The following is a 15,734-nucleotide window of genomic DNA, read 5'->3' on the forward strand; positions in this document are numbered from 1 at the left end:
GGTGTCCCCTGGACTTGAGCACAGATCTGCCCTTTGAATGGCTTGAGGACAAGCGGGAGGTCCTTAAACCCATTTGCCTATCAGCTTCTTTACCCTTTACTTTAAAGGGATTATGGAAAGAATGACCTCTTCCTTCTTAATTCTTGGAAATATCACACACATCCAACTGAAAAGTAAATAGAGAAACTTTTTAATTCCCTGAAAGGAAAAATTCCTGGATATTTCCATGTGTCTTATAATCACAGAGACATTCTTATCCTTACTCAAACATTACCAAAAATAAAGACAATGTTTACAATTTATTCTACAAAGACGCAAACAATCTCATAAAAAAAAAAGCAGAAAGACAAGACACGAATTCCAAGGACAGACATGAAAACAATATGATTTCAAAGATTTATTGTTTATTTTTTGTATGTTTTGTTTTTATTTGTTTCACTTTTTGTACGTTTATCTCGCAAGAGCCTACAGAAGTGAGGGAAATTGTCTGCAGGCTAATTTTAAACAACATGAGAGAGAGGTTAAGCGTTAAATATAAAAAATAAAACTTTTAACTTACTTACTATACTAGAAAGAATCTTCCTGAAACATGTCAGTTAAATTGGTCTGCAATGCATTAAGAAATGGAGAACATGTATCTCCTCTAAGAAATATTTCAAACCTTGTGTACACTATCAAAAGAGCCGGTCAGCAAGTTTTCAAGTCACAATCCCCTGGACAAACTAAAGACAAGTTACCTTTTACCTGAACTCAGAAGAGCAAAGTCTGTAGGAGTAAAAATATTGCCAGTGTTCTCAGCAATCTACCCATACATCTGACAGCTTCTGAAAGTCTATTCAGTAATGTGAACCATGATTTATTTCCTGCAAGCTCCTTGCTTAAGTGGCAAGTAACTTCCGAGGCTCGACTTCGCAGTCTGTGGAGAGAGAAGCAAGCCGTACTGGCAGCATTGCTCCATCTTGAAAATCCTCCTCCGAATGGGAAGAGAGTCCAGCAATGACCTTCCTTGCAACACCGCCCGCACACGCAGAGCTGCAAGTCTGCACTGCGGGTCGCTGGGCAGGGGCGACTCTCAGCCACTAAAGCCAGTAGCAGATTAAAGAGAAGAGAAAGAAGTGGAGGTCAAACGTTTCAGTTGATAGATGCTATCCCAGATAACATAGCAAGGGCTTGTGGTCTAGAAATGGATGAGACGTCAAAATGAGGTAACCAGGTATTGATAATGTTGAGAATTTAAGATGCAAGTCCCACCACTGAAGATGGAGCTTTTTGACATGGCGCTGCAAGGAGTTCTGCCTGGGATCGATCTATTTGGAAGTCCCTTCTGGGCAGCACTGTTAGATATTTCTATTATCTGCTACATCGGAACCTCTGAATAATCATGACTTATACTCAAGATGATGCCTCTGACACCTGCAAGGTTCTGAAGGATCCTCCAAATCAAAGAAAGGTCATATAATGCCTGGTATTATTTTGGCATTAGCCTATATTATATAACGATTATTTAAAATTCAGTAATCCATATTTGGGCTCAATGATAGCTCTATCAACCTTACTGTTTTCTCACCTAGAACATCCCATTCTCCCAATAGGCTTATTGCACAACCAAAACCAAAGTGGGGACAGTGGGTTCTTGAAATATAATCAGCCAGGAGGAAAGATCCCATCGGCCAACTCCCTGATACAAGATCACCAGTGTATCTCAACGCAACCTGAATACTCCTTACAGTAACATCCTCTTGAAGACCAAATATTCCAAACCCTTAGTTTTTTATAGGATTTAGAATCATTTTTCACTTAGCTAACCCTCCACTTGCTTACTGTCTTCTATATGCATTTGTCCAACTTGGGTTGGCTGTTGAGTACCAGTAGAGGGGAATCCCAATTCTGCCTCCTCGACTCTCCTTTACGGACTTGGAAATGGAAGGTAGTGCAGTTCTTTCTGGCCATCTGGTAGGCTTGAGACTCCAGGCTTCTTGGGGTAAGTTCGGCTGGCAATTTTAAAGAACTCTTCTGCTGCATCAAGAGCAATGAGACGATCCTGCCAAAGATTTAAACATACAAATGTCAAGATGGGAACTCAACCACGTCGATGGGAAAACCAATCCAATAACAATACCCGCCCTAGAAATAATCACGAGCAAGTAAAACATTTCTTCAATTTTTCTCAACAAATTTAGAGATGCCCCTTAACCCTTTGCGTACATTATCCAAGAAATGTTCCACACTCCTAGAGTCCCTTCAAATGCTTTTTTAATCTTAGGTTATATAAACAATGTTTCTCACATCTCTTTGACCTACAAATGGTTCAAAAATCTGACTGCAGAGCAGAAGTGGCTGAAAAGTACAGATTCTTGAGCCACAATCTGAGCCTCAATAGGGCTAAGTGCAATCCAGAAATCTGAATATTTAAAGCCCTTCAGGTGGTTCTGATGCTGCCGGCCCCTGGAAACCAGCGTATAAGATACCACCTCAAGCTGTGGTGTTGCTGGTGGTGCTGGAATGATGAGTATTTGGAATAACAGAAAAGAAAAATTTAAAGCAAAATGAGGGCATGTAAAAAAATATATCCACTGGGGCGCCTCGGTGGCTCAGTCGGTTAGGTGTCTGCCTTCAGCTCAGGTCATGATCCCGGGGTCCTGAGTTCGAGCCCCACATTGGGCTCCTTGCTCAGCGGGGAGTCTGCTTCTCCCTCTAACTCCCTCTGGCTCTGCTCCTCCCCTGCTCATGCTCTGTCTCTAATAAATAAATAAAATCCTAAAAAAAAAAAAAAAATACATCCACTTACCACGACAAAGAGGTATCTCTCCGAGAGCTCCCAGCTTGTTGGAAAAATATTGGTTTCTTCAGCCAGTTTTAACAATATCTCCCGAGCTTTCCTTGTGTTTTTAGAATCACTGATGGTGCTGAGTTTCGTCACTGACAACAAAGAGTCGGCTTCCTTTTGAAAACCTACGGGGACAAAAACTTTACCCCTCATGTAAATACAGTAGTCACAGGAAATGGCCGTCCTACAGGGGATTAACAAGGCACCCAGATGTGGACTCCAAACAAACATCAGGAGCCAAGGCACCATTTCATGGGCTCCCTCCCAGGTCAGTGTGACTGGTAGGGTCTTTAATTAAAGCTCCTTTGAGATTTCTTCTCATTTAATTTTCTTTGTTAACTTCCCTTCCAAGTTAAGCCTCAGATCCTCATCCACTGACAGCTTGCTGCCCCCCCCCCTTTTTTTTTTTTGGCACTGAAATCCTCCTCCCACTCCTTACTCTTCCCCTACCTGCCTTTGCAGTTTGGGACCCGCAAAGTGGTTGTCTCCAGGCTTCTACGTCTCCAAGCCCAGATGCCCTTCCCCGAGGCAATTGTCTGGTTAAAATTACTCACCCCAAAATATGAAAGACTCAGAGATTTACACCTGCCTGGGGTAATTCACATTATAAAAGGAGACAATTAGGTCACAATAATGGTGAGTAAAGAGGGCAGGGGTCCATCCCATCTCACTGTATCCCAACTAAAGCAATGGAGGCTGGCGACAGCAACCAGGTACACCCCATGTGAAAAGGTATGATGCCAAGGTGTCCTGTTCTCTTTCAAGGCAGAAGGATGTAGGACTTCAAACTCGATATGTTCACGCTTTAAATACTAAAACGAGGTCATTTTACAACATGAGGGGCCGTGTTTACTGCAGCACGACCCTGGCCGACTTAAGAAAAACCAATCCCCAATATCCATGCCACAGGTTATGTCCCAACTTGGAAGCTTCCCTACCTTTTATTCCTTCTGAGAGTCTACACCGAGTTTCGCTCTCTTACAAACAGTATTTCCTCCAACCTGCCTCTTCTTAGACAGCGGTTCCTAATTGGCCAATCACGCTCATCTAGTTCAATCCACGAAGTACACTGCCAAAAACATTCCGTGGTAGTGCCCACCTGCTTCCCCTGCCCTGGGATACTCCACACTGAGGACAGATGGAGGAGCACATGGCAAAATTTGTCCTCAAGACATGGGCTGGTGGTAACAGAAATATCAGATGTTTATGCTGGAGGATACAAGGTGGACAGGCTTGGGGCCATAATTAGTACGCGACAGCTCCCATCAGTCAGCCGCCGACGTGCCTTTTACACAACGCACGCAGAAGAGAGGGAAGAATGATCACCACTGGTGATTTGCACCATTCCATGATCACTTTCAGACTCACCTAAATCCTCTAAAATGCGTTTCCATCTATTTCTCACTTCCCTCCGAATCTGCCGCAGGGTGTAGATATCGTAGTTGAGTTTTTGCCACTCCTGTAGGAAAATGAAAATGCAGCTTTACTTTTACCCCTCGGCCTCCACTGCTACCTAATTCCCAAACGGAAGCTAAGTGAAACATGTGGGTCTCCTCTTCACCAGGCTTCAAAACCTGTCTGGAAAGAGAGGAGGGCACGGGTGAGAAGGAGTCCATAGGAATCCGTCGGCTACCAGTTTCGGGGCATTCGTTAAATTCTCCCCATTCCTGGTCTCAGTCTCAGTGCTCTTACCTGTAAAGTGGGGATAACAGTGATGACTTCATTCCAGACCGTTATAAAGATTAAAAGTATATAGGAGCACAACACCTGCATGCAGTGAGCCCCTAATAAAACCCATGTATGACCAAAGCCATTTTATCCCTTGAGAAACCGAGGCCCAAAGACGTTAACTGGGGAATCCAATACCATGCAGCTAATTGGTACCAGAATTGGTATTTGAATCCAGGTCTGAGTCCAAAGTCCATGAGAAAAACGACACACACCAAGAATTTATTTCTTCTTCCTTTATTATCAGAGTGAAGTAGACCTGGGAATCCCAAGTTTCTGGATTCCCAGCCAACATTTTCTTCACCATATCTCATCATCACTCTCTTTCACTTCTGTTCCATGATAGGGCGAATCTTTCAGGCATTCTTCAGAACTATTAAAAAGCTATCATTCTGAAAATTTCAATCTTATGGGCAGTAGGCCATCACATTGGTCCCCATACAGAACTTGAATCTTTCAAGAGCGTTAGAATCTTTATTAAGCTGGGGCACCTGGGTGGCTCAGTTGTTAAGCGTCTGCCTTCGGCTCAGGTCATGACCCCGGGGTCCTGGGATGGAGCTCCAAGTCGGGCTCCTTGCTCCGTGGGAAGCCTGCTTTCCCTCCCCAACTCCCCCTGCTTGTGTTCCCTCTCTCGCTGTGTCTCTCTCTCTGTCAAATAAATAAACAAAATCTTAAAAAAAAAAAAAAAAGCATCTTTATTAAGCTAAGTGTTTCTTTTAAATGTCATGGACATTTATTGTTAAGAAACCTTATCTATACAGAACAGTCATTTTATGGAGAATACCTTTTCCTTTCAGCAAAAACATTAACCACACAACTATTCTTAATGTTCAATTTAAGACCCAAGTATGTGATACTCTGACTTCTCTAACCGCATTTCTTTCAATGATGACACTATTTCCCTATAGTTCCTGTCGAGGCTGGCCTTGCTCATTGCTAATCAACTTTCATGACTGGCTAAGAGAAACCAATTTAGCTGCCATTCACAAATAATTATAGATTCCACTTTGAAAACAAAAAACCAGCAAAATAAAGGGGGTTTTGTTACGACTGCGTTTTAGGTCTTGTATCTAAGGATAGGCCATCAAAAGGGCATAGGATTTCAGCCATTTTTTAGAAGTCAGAAAGTGGGGAATTTGAGTACTGTTTCCTGGTCTTCTGTGGGTTGTTCTTTTTTTTTCTTTTTTCGGTTTTTGAACCTAAGACACGTGTGTACATGTGTGGGCACGAGTGTGTGGTGACTGGGGTCAGCGATAAGGCCTGTGCCCTAGAAGAAAGCAGAGTTAAAGGACTCATCTTGGAAATATGCAACCCTGCCCTCATCTTGAGCACTGTGTTAAAGTGCATGATATATATAATCCCCTACAGAGTGTGTAAGTTGGGGGGAAACCTCAAGTATTGTTGTTCTCATTGGATGGGCCTTATTATACCACACTAGCCATTCAGGGCGTAGCATCTTGGAAAAGAACACAGCTGCTAGAACCATCCTGCCCGGGTCGGGGTCCCGGGTCTGGGCCCCGGGTCTGGGTCCGGGCTCCATTATTTCTTAACAGCCTGGCTTTGGGCAAGTTCATAACTGTGTCTCATGGCCTCTTGTGCAGCAGGGGGACACAAGTACTACTGACCTCAGAGGCTTATTCTGAGGATCACGTGTGCTCACGCAAGCCCTGAAAGGGGCGCTTGATGCACATTCTCCTCCAAGTCAGTGTAGACACGATTAAGAAACAATCTTCCAAGACTCAGGATGGTTTCTATCATGAGAATTGAGGGAAGTATCTCATTTGGAAGGATCTCCAGAAGAAAAAGTGCTCAGCTCTTAGCATCAGATATGGTTTTACTTTTCCTGAAAACTGTTTCGTCATTCTGGACATTATTTGTAACTGATCAGTTTCCACCAAATGAAAACACAGAGTCCTTTCACGGAAAATTGATAGGATTTCATAAGCATTTTTGAATCACCAAAATTTCAAGCTACTTTTTATGTCTTTATTCATGCTTTTTCTCTTCTCATCTTCTGTCTTGTGCTCTCTGTCTTTTCATGTGAGTTGCTTCGGTCCTTTTTGCTAAAAAGAAGATTGTAAATAAATAAAATATTACACAGAGCAGCGTGGCGCTGATTCTCAATGAAATGGGTCCTCCTTAAATGGAAAGTGATCGGGCTTTTAGAAACACTTGATTCAAGAAACCCACACAATCAAAAAATCCGCAGATGAGTTTTGCCTTCTGTCTTCACACAACCTTAAATCATGTAACAAACCACTAGGTGGCTTCATTAACTTGTGATTCAAGGTCTCTGAGATGCTTTCTTGGCTTCTTCTGACTGGCTGATGGCCAGTTCTGGCTGATGCCCCAGAACTTGTTCCCTCAGCTCAAAGTAGCCAAATCCTATCCTTTCAGAGCCCCAGCCTCACTGAGCCGTCCAAGCTTCAGACTTTTTTTTTTTTTAACTTTTCTCTTCTTGCTGCCCACCTACCAGCTATTTTGCTATTCTTAAATTCCAACACTGCATGTCCTGCAAATTCGTTCTCTTTCAGTATCTGTTATTCTAATAAAAGCGCTTGATGGAGAAGCGATACTATGACATGGAAAAATCTGCTATGGACGGATCCCCACATGATGCATCAACTGACTTGTGCACGGGAAGTGCTTGTTAAGATTAACGGGATGAAACCATGCGCTTCATATATCTGGATTATTACTGTCGTCTTTTGACAGAATGGTCATGGATAATCATCACATATGAAAGTATCTGGAAGTTTTGCGCAAAATGTAAAGCTCTAAAACCAGTAGAAGCATGGGTAGGGTTTTAACTAAGAATTAGCTTTTGATAAAATAAATGAGGAGGGAATTTGAATTTGTCTTTAATATGACCCCAAAGAACAGAATCTGAATGCAACAAATGAGAAACGGCGATGTACAAAATCTTACTCACAGCTAAACAAACTAACTCACCTATTCCCTGATACTTCGAGAAAAGCAAGTCTTGTGGTGTCCTACAATTTTTAAGTCGTCACACTTTGTTTTTAGACAAATAATCTTAAAATAACAGAGACCAGGGGTGCCTGGGTGGAGCAGTCATTTGAGTGTCCCGCTCTTGGTTTCAGCTCAGGTCGTGATCTCGGTCCTGGGATTGAGCCCCACACTGGGCTATGTGCTCTGCCCAGAATCTACTTGGGATTCTCTCTCTCCCTCTCCCCCTCCTCCCTCTCTAAAATAAATAAATAATTAAAAAAAAAATAACAAAGAGCAATTACTCTTCACAAGTGAGTTGAAATTCAAACCCACTAGACATCAAAAGTTGGTCTTATTTTCTAAAATTATCTTTTGTTTGTCCTTTGCTAAATCCTGATGTAATACATTGTGCTCGTCTTGATACAGTGGCCTGAAACTTTGACAATAAGTCAATTAGCAAAGGTGTAATAAAAGAAATAATGCAGGGGGCGGCTGTGTGGCTCAGTCAGTTAAGCCTCCAATTCTTGATTGTGGTTCAGGTCATGATCTCAGGGTCGTGAGAGGGAGCCCCACATCGGGCTCCATGCTCAGCAGGGAGTCTGTTTGAGATTCTCTTTATCCCTCTCCCTCTGCCCCTCCCCCCCCCCCCCCCAAAGAAAGGAAGGAAGAAAGAATTGGTTGCATAAGGTACTTGAGAGCCGAGTCCAAGTGAAAGACATGTGATTGAAAGTGTGTTACTGAGGGCACGTAGAGCATATTCCTGAGGTGCTTCTCCTCTCTGTTTGTTGGCCCACCAGATTCGGGCCAGATAAGAAGGCTGAGGCAACAAGAAGACAGGAGAACAAAGGACTCTATTACTGTGAGGTTGTGGATGAATGGGACAGTTTAAAAGTACTTGACATTTCTTGCTAAAAAAGGTGATGTATGCATATAGAGAAATGTACTCTAACAAGAGGCTATATATGTTTTAAGTCATCTTAAACTCTTAGGAACAACTTCAAAAGTGATCAACTTATTTTTAGTTATAAAAATAATATAATCACATGGAAGTAAAAACCCTAAAAGAACAGAAGGGTCTAAAATGAAAATGAAAAGTTTGCTTTCCCATCTTCTTTTTCTTACCTTATTCCTCAGTAGTACACTCAACTTTGGCTGTATATTAGAATCATCCAGGGAGCATTTTTAAAATACCAATGCACGAGATCCATCTCCCAGGCTGATGAAATCAGAATCCTTTGAAGGGGTGCCAGGTTTGAAATTCAATACCTCACATCAGTCAGCATACCCCCACTGGGGCAGTAATGGGCACCTAACCCAGCTCATCAAAGGAGATGCAGCTAAATCTGTGAGGCTTTCAAGAGTGACCAGGAGAGATGTTCTCCCTTCCCCTGGACAATGTAGTGAGAGGGTAAGAAACCTAGAACTAACTAGAACTGCTCCATCACTGTGACTACCCTGAGAAGAGTCAGCCTAAGGAAGAAGTCAACTCTCAGAGGAGGACAAAGGTGAAAGAATCAGAGAGAGAGAGCCTAAGGACATCTGGGCCTCAGGATCCTATCTCATCTGAAGTCATTCCTACTTCTGGAACTCTCTGACAATTCCACGTCGGTTTAGACAACTGGAGTTCTTTCTCTGGTCCTTGCATCCGAAAGATTCATGTTACAAAGTGCGTTCACTGAGTACATAAACAAAAAGGAAACTATAACTACCGCACAAAATATTAGTCTCGTGTTTTCCTACCTCTTGCTCCTGGGGGACAACATTCAGCATATAGACCTATTTAGCTGAGCGAGGTTATGGCTTACAGAGAATGCAGTGTTAATGGCTCGATCTTTCTGTCCCAGAAGTGACTTAGTCAATGACACAAATATAATAGCAGTCCTTTTCTGGGTCTAAGGAATGCTTTACGGTGCCTCCCCTGAAATTCTGTCCATCAGAGCAGAGCTTCTCACTTGGGCAAGACTGTTCTTATAAGAGGGGAGAGGGGTCCAGCTACCATTGACTTAACCACTCAATTCCCTTACTTACAAACATATGTTGAATCTTTCTGTCTGGATCTAATGATCAGTTCAAAGTTAACTTTTGATCCATAATAACTTTGAGTCAAAACCTATTCACCATCTGAAACCCAAGCATTAGGATATCTTGGTTTTTGTCTTTCTTGGGTGGTCAAAAATCATCTTCAGGAGAAGAAGATGCTCATACCCAGGCTTAAATCTGCTTCATCATCATCTTCATTCCATATCCCAAGATCAGACAGTCACAAACTGAACTTTAAGAAATGGTCTTTACTCAGGGGAAATCGGAGGGGTAGACGAACCATGAGAGACGATGGACTCTGAAAAACAAATTGAGGGTTCTAGAGGGGAGGGGGGTGGGAGCATGGGTTAGCCTGGTGGTGGGTATTGAGGAGGGCACATTCTGCATGGAGCACTGGGTGTTATGCACAAACAATGAATCATGGAACACTTCATCTAAAACTAATGATGTAATGTATGGGGATTAACATAAGAATTAAAAAAAAGTGAAAAAAAAATGGTCTTTACTGTATTTGATTGTCAAGAAGAGCCTTTCCCAAATTTTGCATGAGTTATGTTACTTCCCTCATGCTCAACTTCCAGTAGCAGTCAAGCCAGAATTCAAATCTACTTCCAAAGTCTACATACCCTTAATTTAAAAAAGGAAACAGAAAAGAGTGACTAGTTATTGTTGCTACCCCAACACAGCTTCCTTTTCTTGCATATCTATGGCTTGTTTATGTAAGTTAGGTAATACATTCATATGATCCACAATCCAAAAAGTAATAAAGGCCCTGTCCCCCAGCCATCAGTGCCCGTTCTACAAATAAGGAATGTTACCAACTTCTCCCGCACCCTTGCATCTTTTTCCCCCATAAATGCTGGCATACTATATATCCTGTACTTTTCACTTAATATATTTTAGCAATCATTCTGTATCAGAGTATGAACCGTCCTTTTCTCTCTCTCCCTCTGCCCCTTCCCCCACTCATGCTCGCCCTCTGTCTCAAATAAATAAAATCTTTAAAAAAATAAAAATCTTTTAAAAATGTATATATATTTGTTTTATAGAAAATGTCCCCTAAAAAATTACAATATTTTCCTAAATGTGCCTTAAAACTAAAAAATGCCTTAAGACCTTTTGCTCCCCATCATTCTTTCTAGCATCACCTAACTAAAATTCCCTTCGGGAATTTCCACTTCAACTCAACACTGACACATTGGCTATAACAACATTCCGTACACTGCCTTGTACGGAAGTTAAACATCTACATCAGGGTATGGCACAGTGAATGGGACCCCAATACTTTTACTTGAAAATGACAGCTTCTTGGTAAAGTGAATCCTTTGAACACTGTGAACTGCTATCTCTTTCTTTCTTTTTTTTAATTTTTTAATTTTTTTATTTTTAAAGATTTTATTTATTTATTTGACAGAGAGAGAGACAGCAAGAGCAGGAACACAAGCAGGGGGAGTGGGAGAGGGAGAAGCAGGCTTCCCGCTGAGCTGGGACCCCGATGTGGGACTCGATCCCAGGACCCTGGGATCATGACCTGAGCCGAAGGCAGTCGCTTAACCGACTGAGCCACCCAGGTGCCCCTATCTCTTTCTTTCAATTTTTGCCAGTTTATATCATCTCATACTACTTTCTATTTACGATGAAGAGAGATTCTCTAAAGGATAGAAAAAATCATATGGCCTGCATCTCTAGTCCAGTTTTCCTTCATTTCGTACATGGTGGGAAATATCCGATAAGTCAGAGAGAGACGTAATATGTGGGGGCACATCTGCTAACAGATTCTCTCATGTTTGCTTCTCACAGAGAAATGTGAGATGGATAACGCAGACGAGGGTAGTTTTGCAACTACTGAAGGGTACTCAAAACTGTTGATGTCAGTCTGGAGGAAGGTTTTCAGTAATGCAGGACAGGGCTCAGTGTGGGGGCCTCGTCATCATTTTTATCATTGACTTCGTGAAATCAAAGGCCACAGAGGTAGGAGAGGTAGCTGATATATGGCAGGAGAGAAACAAGAGTTGAAAATATGCAACAAATAAAGCCTATGAAATAAAACCTATACATTGAAATTTATTAGGAATAAATGGAGATATATCCTACTGTTAGGCTGAAACAGCAGAACACAGCCAAAGCAGCCGATGCAGGGACCCACTTGCACAGCAGTTCACATCAAAGACAGGTCTAGGGTTTGAATCAACCAAAAGCTCCAAATCGACCCAAAATGGGGCATTCAGTCTGCATTTCTCCGGCACTTGCTTTGTGCCAAGCACAAGTCTGGGCTTCCCAAAATAAATAGCACGTGGAGCCTGCCCTAAAGGTAGCCCCAAAAATGAATGTATATTATACTGCATTAATCATGAGCATCTCTGCACTCCACACAGATCCACCGGGGGTGGGGGGCTGCCTAAAGAGGCATCCTGTCCAACAGTGATACAGCCAGGAGAGGGACCAAGACGAGATGAGGTGCTTGGAAGCCATGTCGTGGCAGCCTGGCTGACGGATCTGCAAACCACAGGGCTTTGGGGGTACGTGATGGCATTCTTCAAGCCTCAACAGCTGCTATGTGGAGGAAGGATCCTCTTCTTTTCTCTTCTCTATATACCCTCAAAATGCAGGACTAAGACTAAAAGGTAGAAAAGCCCCAAGAAGGAAGATCAGTGGAAGAAGGAAGTTTCTTTTCAGAATGAAGTCTTTGTAAGATAGTGAGTCCTTCGTCACTGGACCTCAAAGGGGTCATTTCTACAGGAAATATACCACCGTTGACCTCTGTACAGCTTGGGAGTGAGGGGTGCTGACCTCCTATGAAGTCAAAAGTCCATGAATAACTTTTGATTCCCTGAACTACTGGGCACCTGGGTGGCTCAGTCGGTTAAGCATCTGCCTTTGGCTCAGGTCATGATCCCAGGGTCCTGGGATCGAGCCCCAAGTTGGGCTCCCTGCTAAGCGGGGAGTCGGCTTCTCCCTCTCCTCCCCGCTCATGCCCTCTGTCGCTATCTCTGTCTCTCTCAAATAAATAAGATCTTAAAAAAAAAAAACTACTAATAGCCTCCTGTTGACCGGAAGTCTTACCATTAACATACACAATTTACATGTATTTTGCATATTATGTGTACTATATACTGTATTCTTATAATAAAGTAAGATAGAGAAAATATTATTAAAATAATAAGGAAAAGAAAAAAGAAAATAGGGCCAATGCACTTATAGTACTGTTCTGTTTTTATCAAAATAAAATTCCTTGTATAAGTGGACCCATGCAGTTCAAACCCATGTTGTTCATGGGTCAAATATATATAACTTTAAATTTCTAAAAATGTAATTTCTTTCTTTTTAAGATTTTGTTTATTTGACAGAGTGAGAGTGAGACAGCAGAAGCAGGGGGAGCGGGAGAGGGAGAAGCAGACCCCCCGCTGAGCAGGGAGCCCGATTCAGGGCTCGATCCCAGGACCCTGGGATCATGATCTGAGCTGAAGGCAGACGCTTAACCGACTGAGACACCCAGGCGCCCCTAGAAACGTAATTTCTATAGGCTCTTTCAATACATTTTTCCTGTATCAACTGACAAAATCTAAAAGAATCTCAAGGCATTTACAAAAAAGTAGAGATAGAGAGGTAGATAGAGAGACAGAGATAATATGTATAGAGCACTTACTTCTTCCCAGGCACTGCTCTAAGCCCTTTACATGTATTTACTCAGGTAATTCCTATAACGTGTGTTACTCTGGGAGATGGATATTATTATCACATCTCGAGAATGAGAAAACTGAGACAACTTGCCCAAGTGCGCACTAGTAAGTGAGACCTGGGACTTCGCATCCCAGCAGCCTGGCTGTGGGGCCGATGCACTTTGCCACTCTCCACCGCCTTCTAAAACAGAAAGGGAGGGGACGTGTCGGCAGGTGGGAAGGGAGGAAAGGAAGTGGAGGAAGAGCAAAGGACAGCTGACTGGAGAAGAAACAAACCTGAAGCCACAGCAGCTGCGCCCAAGGAGGAACCAAGAAAACACAGCTAAAGTCTTGGGAGAGAACTTTTCTAGAGACCAAGTATTCCCAGGCTCTAGCCCAGAATGCTACCAAACCCAACAACATCCTTCTCAAGGCCTGGCTTGCTGGGAGGTTGTGCTGAGTCCTTCCTCTGGGGACTTCAGTTCAGAGCAGGTAGAAAGGACCTCGTCCCCTCCCACTCGTCCCGACCCTTTCTTCAGCACACTCCCTCCTGTCCACCTCCTCCCCACGTCCTCTGTGAGCAGAGCAACACGGGCAAAACCATTCCCTCCGAGGCGCAGGGTGGTGGGTAGTGAGGGGTGGCCCAACCGGCAAAGATCTGAGATTCTGAGGACCAAGGAGAAAAAGGCAGTATTTTGGCCTGAACTACGCTTGTCTGCAACGGAGAGCCATGAAACTCCCCATACTTTTCTGAAACTGCTTCAGGCTCCAGGACTGGGTAAAAAAAAAAACCCCTGGGTTTCCTAGACTTACCTGAGGTCCTTCCTCTGCTCCTCTCCCTTGCTGCCCCACCTCTCATTCCGAAAAGAAGCCAGCCACATTAACCTCCCTTCCCTTGCAAAAGTCCCTGGGGAGACTGCAGCCCTCTTCCGCCACACTGTTACCAGGATGCCTAACGCAGAACCCCAGCCATGTCCTCCCCAGAGCGCGCGGGACAGCCACAGCCGGCCAGGGCACTCACCCACATGGCTGGCTTCCTCCTCCCAGACCTCACCAGTGGGCGGCTTTCAGCGGACACCCAAAAGCTTGACCTCATGTGCCACGTCCAAGAAAAAGGATTCGGGAAGGAATCAGCTCATTCTTCTTAAAAGGACAACTGAGTCACTCCCTGACACAAGCAGCCATGGTGCCCTGCCCCTCCAACCCTGCAGCTGCCTCAAGCTCTAGCCCACTCTCCAGGCCCCTCTGCCCACTGGCTTCCCTGGGGGGCTTCCACCTGCTGCTCTCACTTCCTCACCACCCCCAAATTCGCCAGTCCCTGGCAGGCGGCCCCCTTTGGAGCTGTTACCCACAGCAAGCGCTAGCTTGCCTTCCCCACCTTCTCGTCTCACTCGCGCCCAGTCAGGGGCGGCCCTCGCCCTAACCTAAAGCACGGATTGCTGACGGCTGGCCCCTTCTAACGTGCCTCTCTGGGTTTCTGCGGGAAAAGGAGGGAAGGCACAGAAAGGTCCACTATTCCCCCGCCCCTCGGAGTGAGCAGCAGCAGGTGTGAGAGTCAGGATCTGCTGCCTCTGCAGGGCATCCTCCAGCTGACCTCCCTCCCCCGCTCCCAGCTTTGTTCCCCGCTGCCCGCTCCCCTCAGTCCTACACGCCCCAATCCAGACCAGTCATCTGCTCCTGCCAATTTGCCCTCTGCCACACTATTTCCACCACCCCAGCTTTACCTGGCCTGAGCAGCAGCCAAAACTGGTCCCTCCACTTCCTTCCAGAAGCTAAGGTCTCCCAACCCCTGAGCTGTCTTCCTGAAGGTGAGGTCGGGTATATTTCTGGGTCAGATTTGGGTGGTGCCCCAGCACTTACTGAATAAAGCTGCAATTCCAAGCAGGCTCGCCATGCTCTGACCATCCAGTCTTGATCGAACACGTCCCCCCTACACACGTGTGCCCCCGCCGCACAGGACCACTGGTCTGTTCTCCAGCGCGCCTTGAACCTGTGTGCCTTTAACCACGTTCACTCACCTCCTCATTCGAGAGCCATCTAAATCCTATTCACTCTTCAAGGCTCAGTTCAAAGGCCACCACCTTCAAAGATCTTCACCTTTCTTACCAATTGAAAATAATTGCTTTTTCTTTTGAAATTCCTCAGCCCCTTTATGAAAACCGTTGTAGAGCTATTTACTGTATAGACATTGTTAAAAAGGTATTTGTAATGTCCCCTTCGCTACTACATTGTAGGATCCTTGGGTACAAGAACCTGGGTTCACCCATGTCTTACACAATCCTCTGTACACAGGGGTGCCCCAGTGGGTTTGCTGAATTCAAAGAAATATGACAAATCACATAAAGGCTGCATTCTGCCAGTGATTCAGGGCCTATTTTGATCTAGAAACTGGCACTAAATATTATCAGAAAGAGTTACTTGGGCTCTAATCCGTGCCTTTCGTGGACAAGGCTGGTTTGTACCATCAAGATATTTTGATTTCCGTATTTTGGGGAAATGATGAATTTGAGAAAGGTGAAATTAAACAA

The 15,734-nt window shown here is 44.1% G+C and overlaps 1 protein-coding gene across 3 annotated transcripts in view; it reads right to left on the reverse strand.

Annotated features, from left to right (window-relative positions):
- Positions 1–393: 393 nt before the first annotated feature.
- MREG (melanoregulin) overlaps positions 394–15,734 on the reverse strand; it is a 58,986-nt gene continuing 43,645 nt past the window's right edge. The window contains exons 3-6 of one of the 3 annotated variants that reach the window (XM_021702826.2): positions 4,196–4,286; positions 2,789–2,952; positions 1,867–2,041; positions 394–1,079 (exon numbers count right to left, since the gene is read on the reverse strand). In XM_021702826.2, coding sequence (XP_021558501.1) covers positions 1,907–2,041; positions 2,789–2,952; positions 4,196–4,286 — 390 coding nt within the window. In that variant the 3' untranslated portion in view covers positions 394–1,079; positions 1,867–1,906. Of the gene's footprint in view, positions 2,042–2,788; positions 2,953–4,195; positions 4,287–15,734 lie in introns of all 3 variants that reach the window. The other 2 variants (XR_002481064.2, XM_021702825.2) reach the window with 2 other exon arrangements.

Source organism: Neomonachus schauinslandi, chromosome 3 (genome assembly GCF_002201575.2).
Source record: "Neomonachus schauinslandi chromosome 3, ASM220157v2, whole genome shotgun sequence".
In the NCBI taxonomy this organism is placed as follows: Eukaryota; Metazoa; Chordata; class Mammalia; order Carnivora; family Phocidae; genus Neomonachus; species Neomonachus schauinslandi.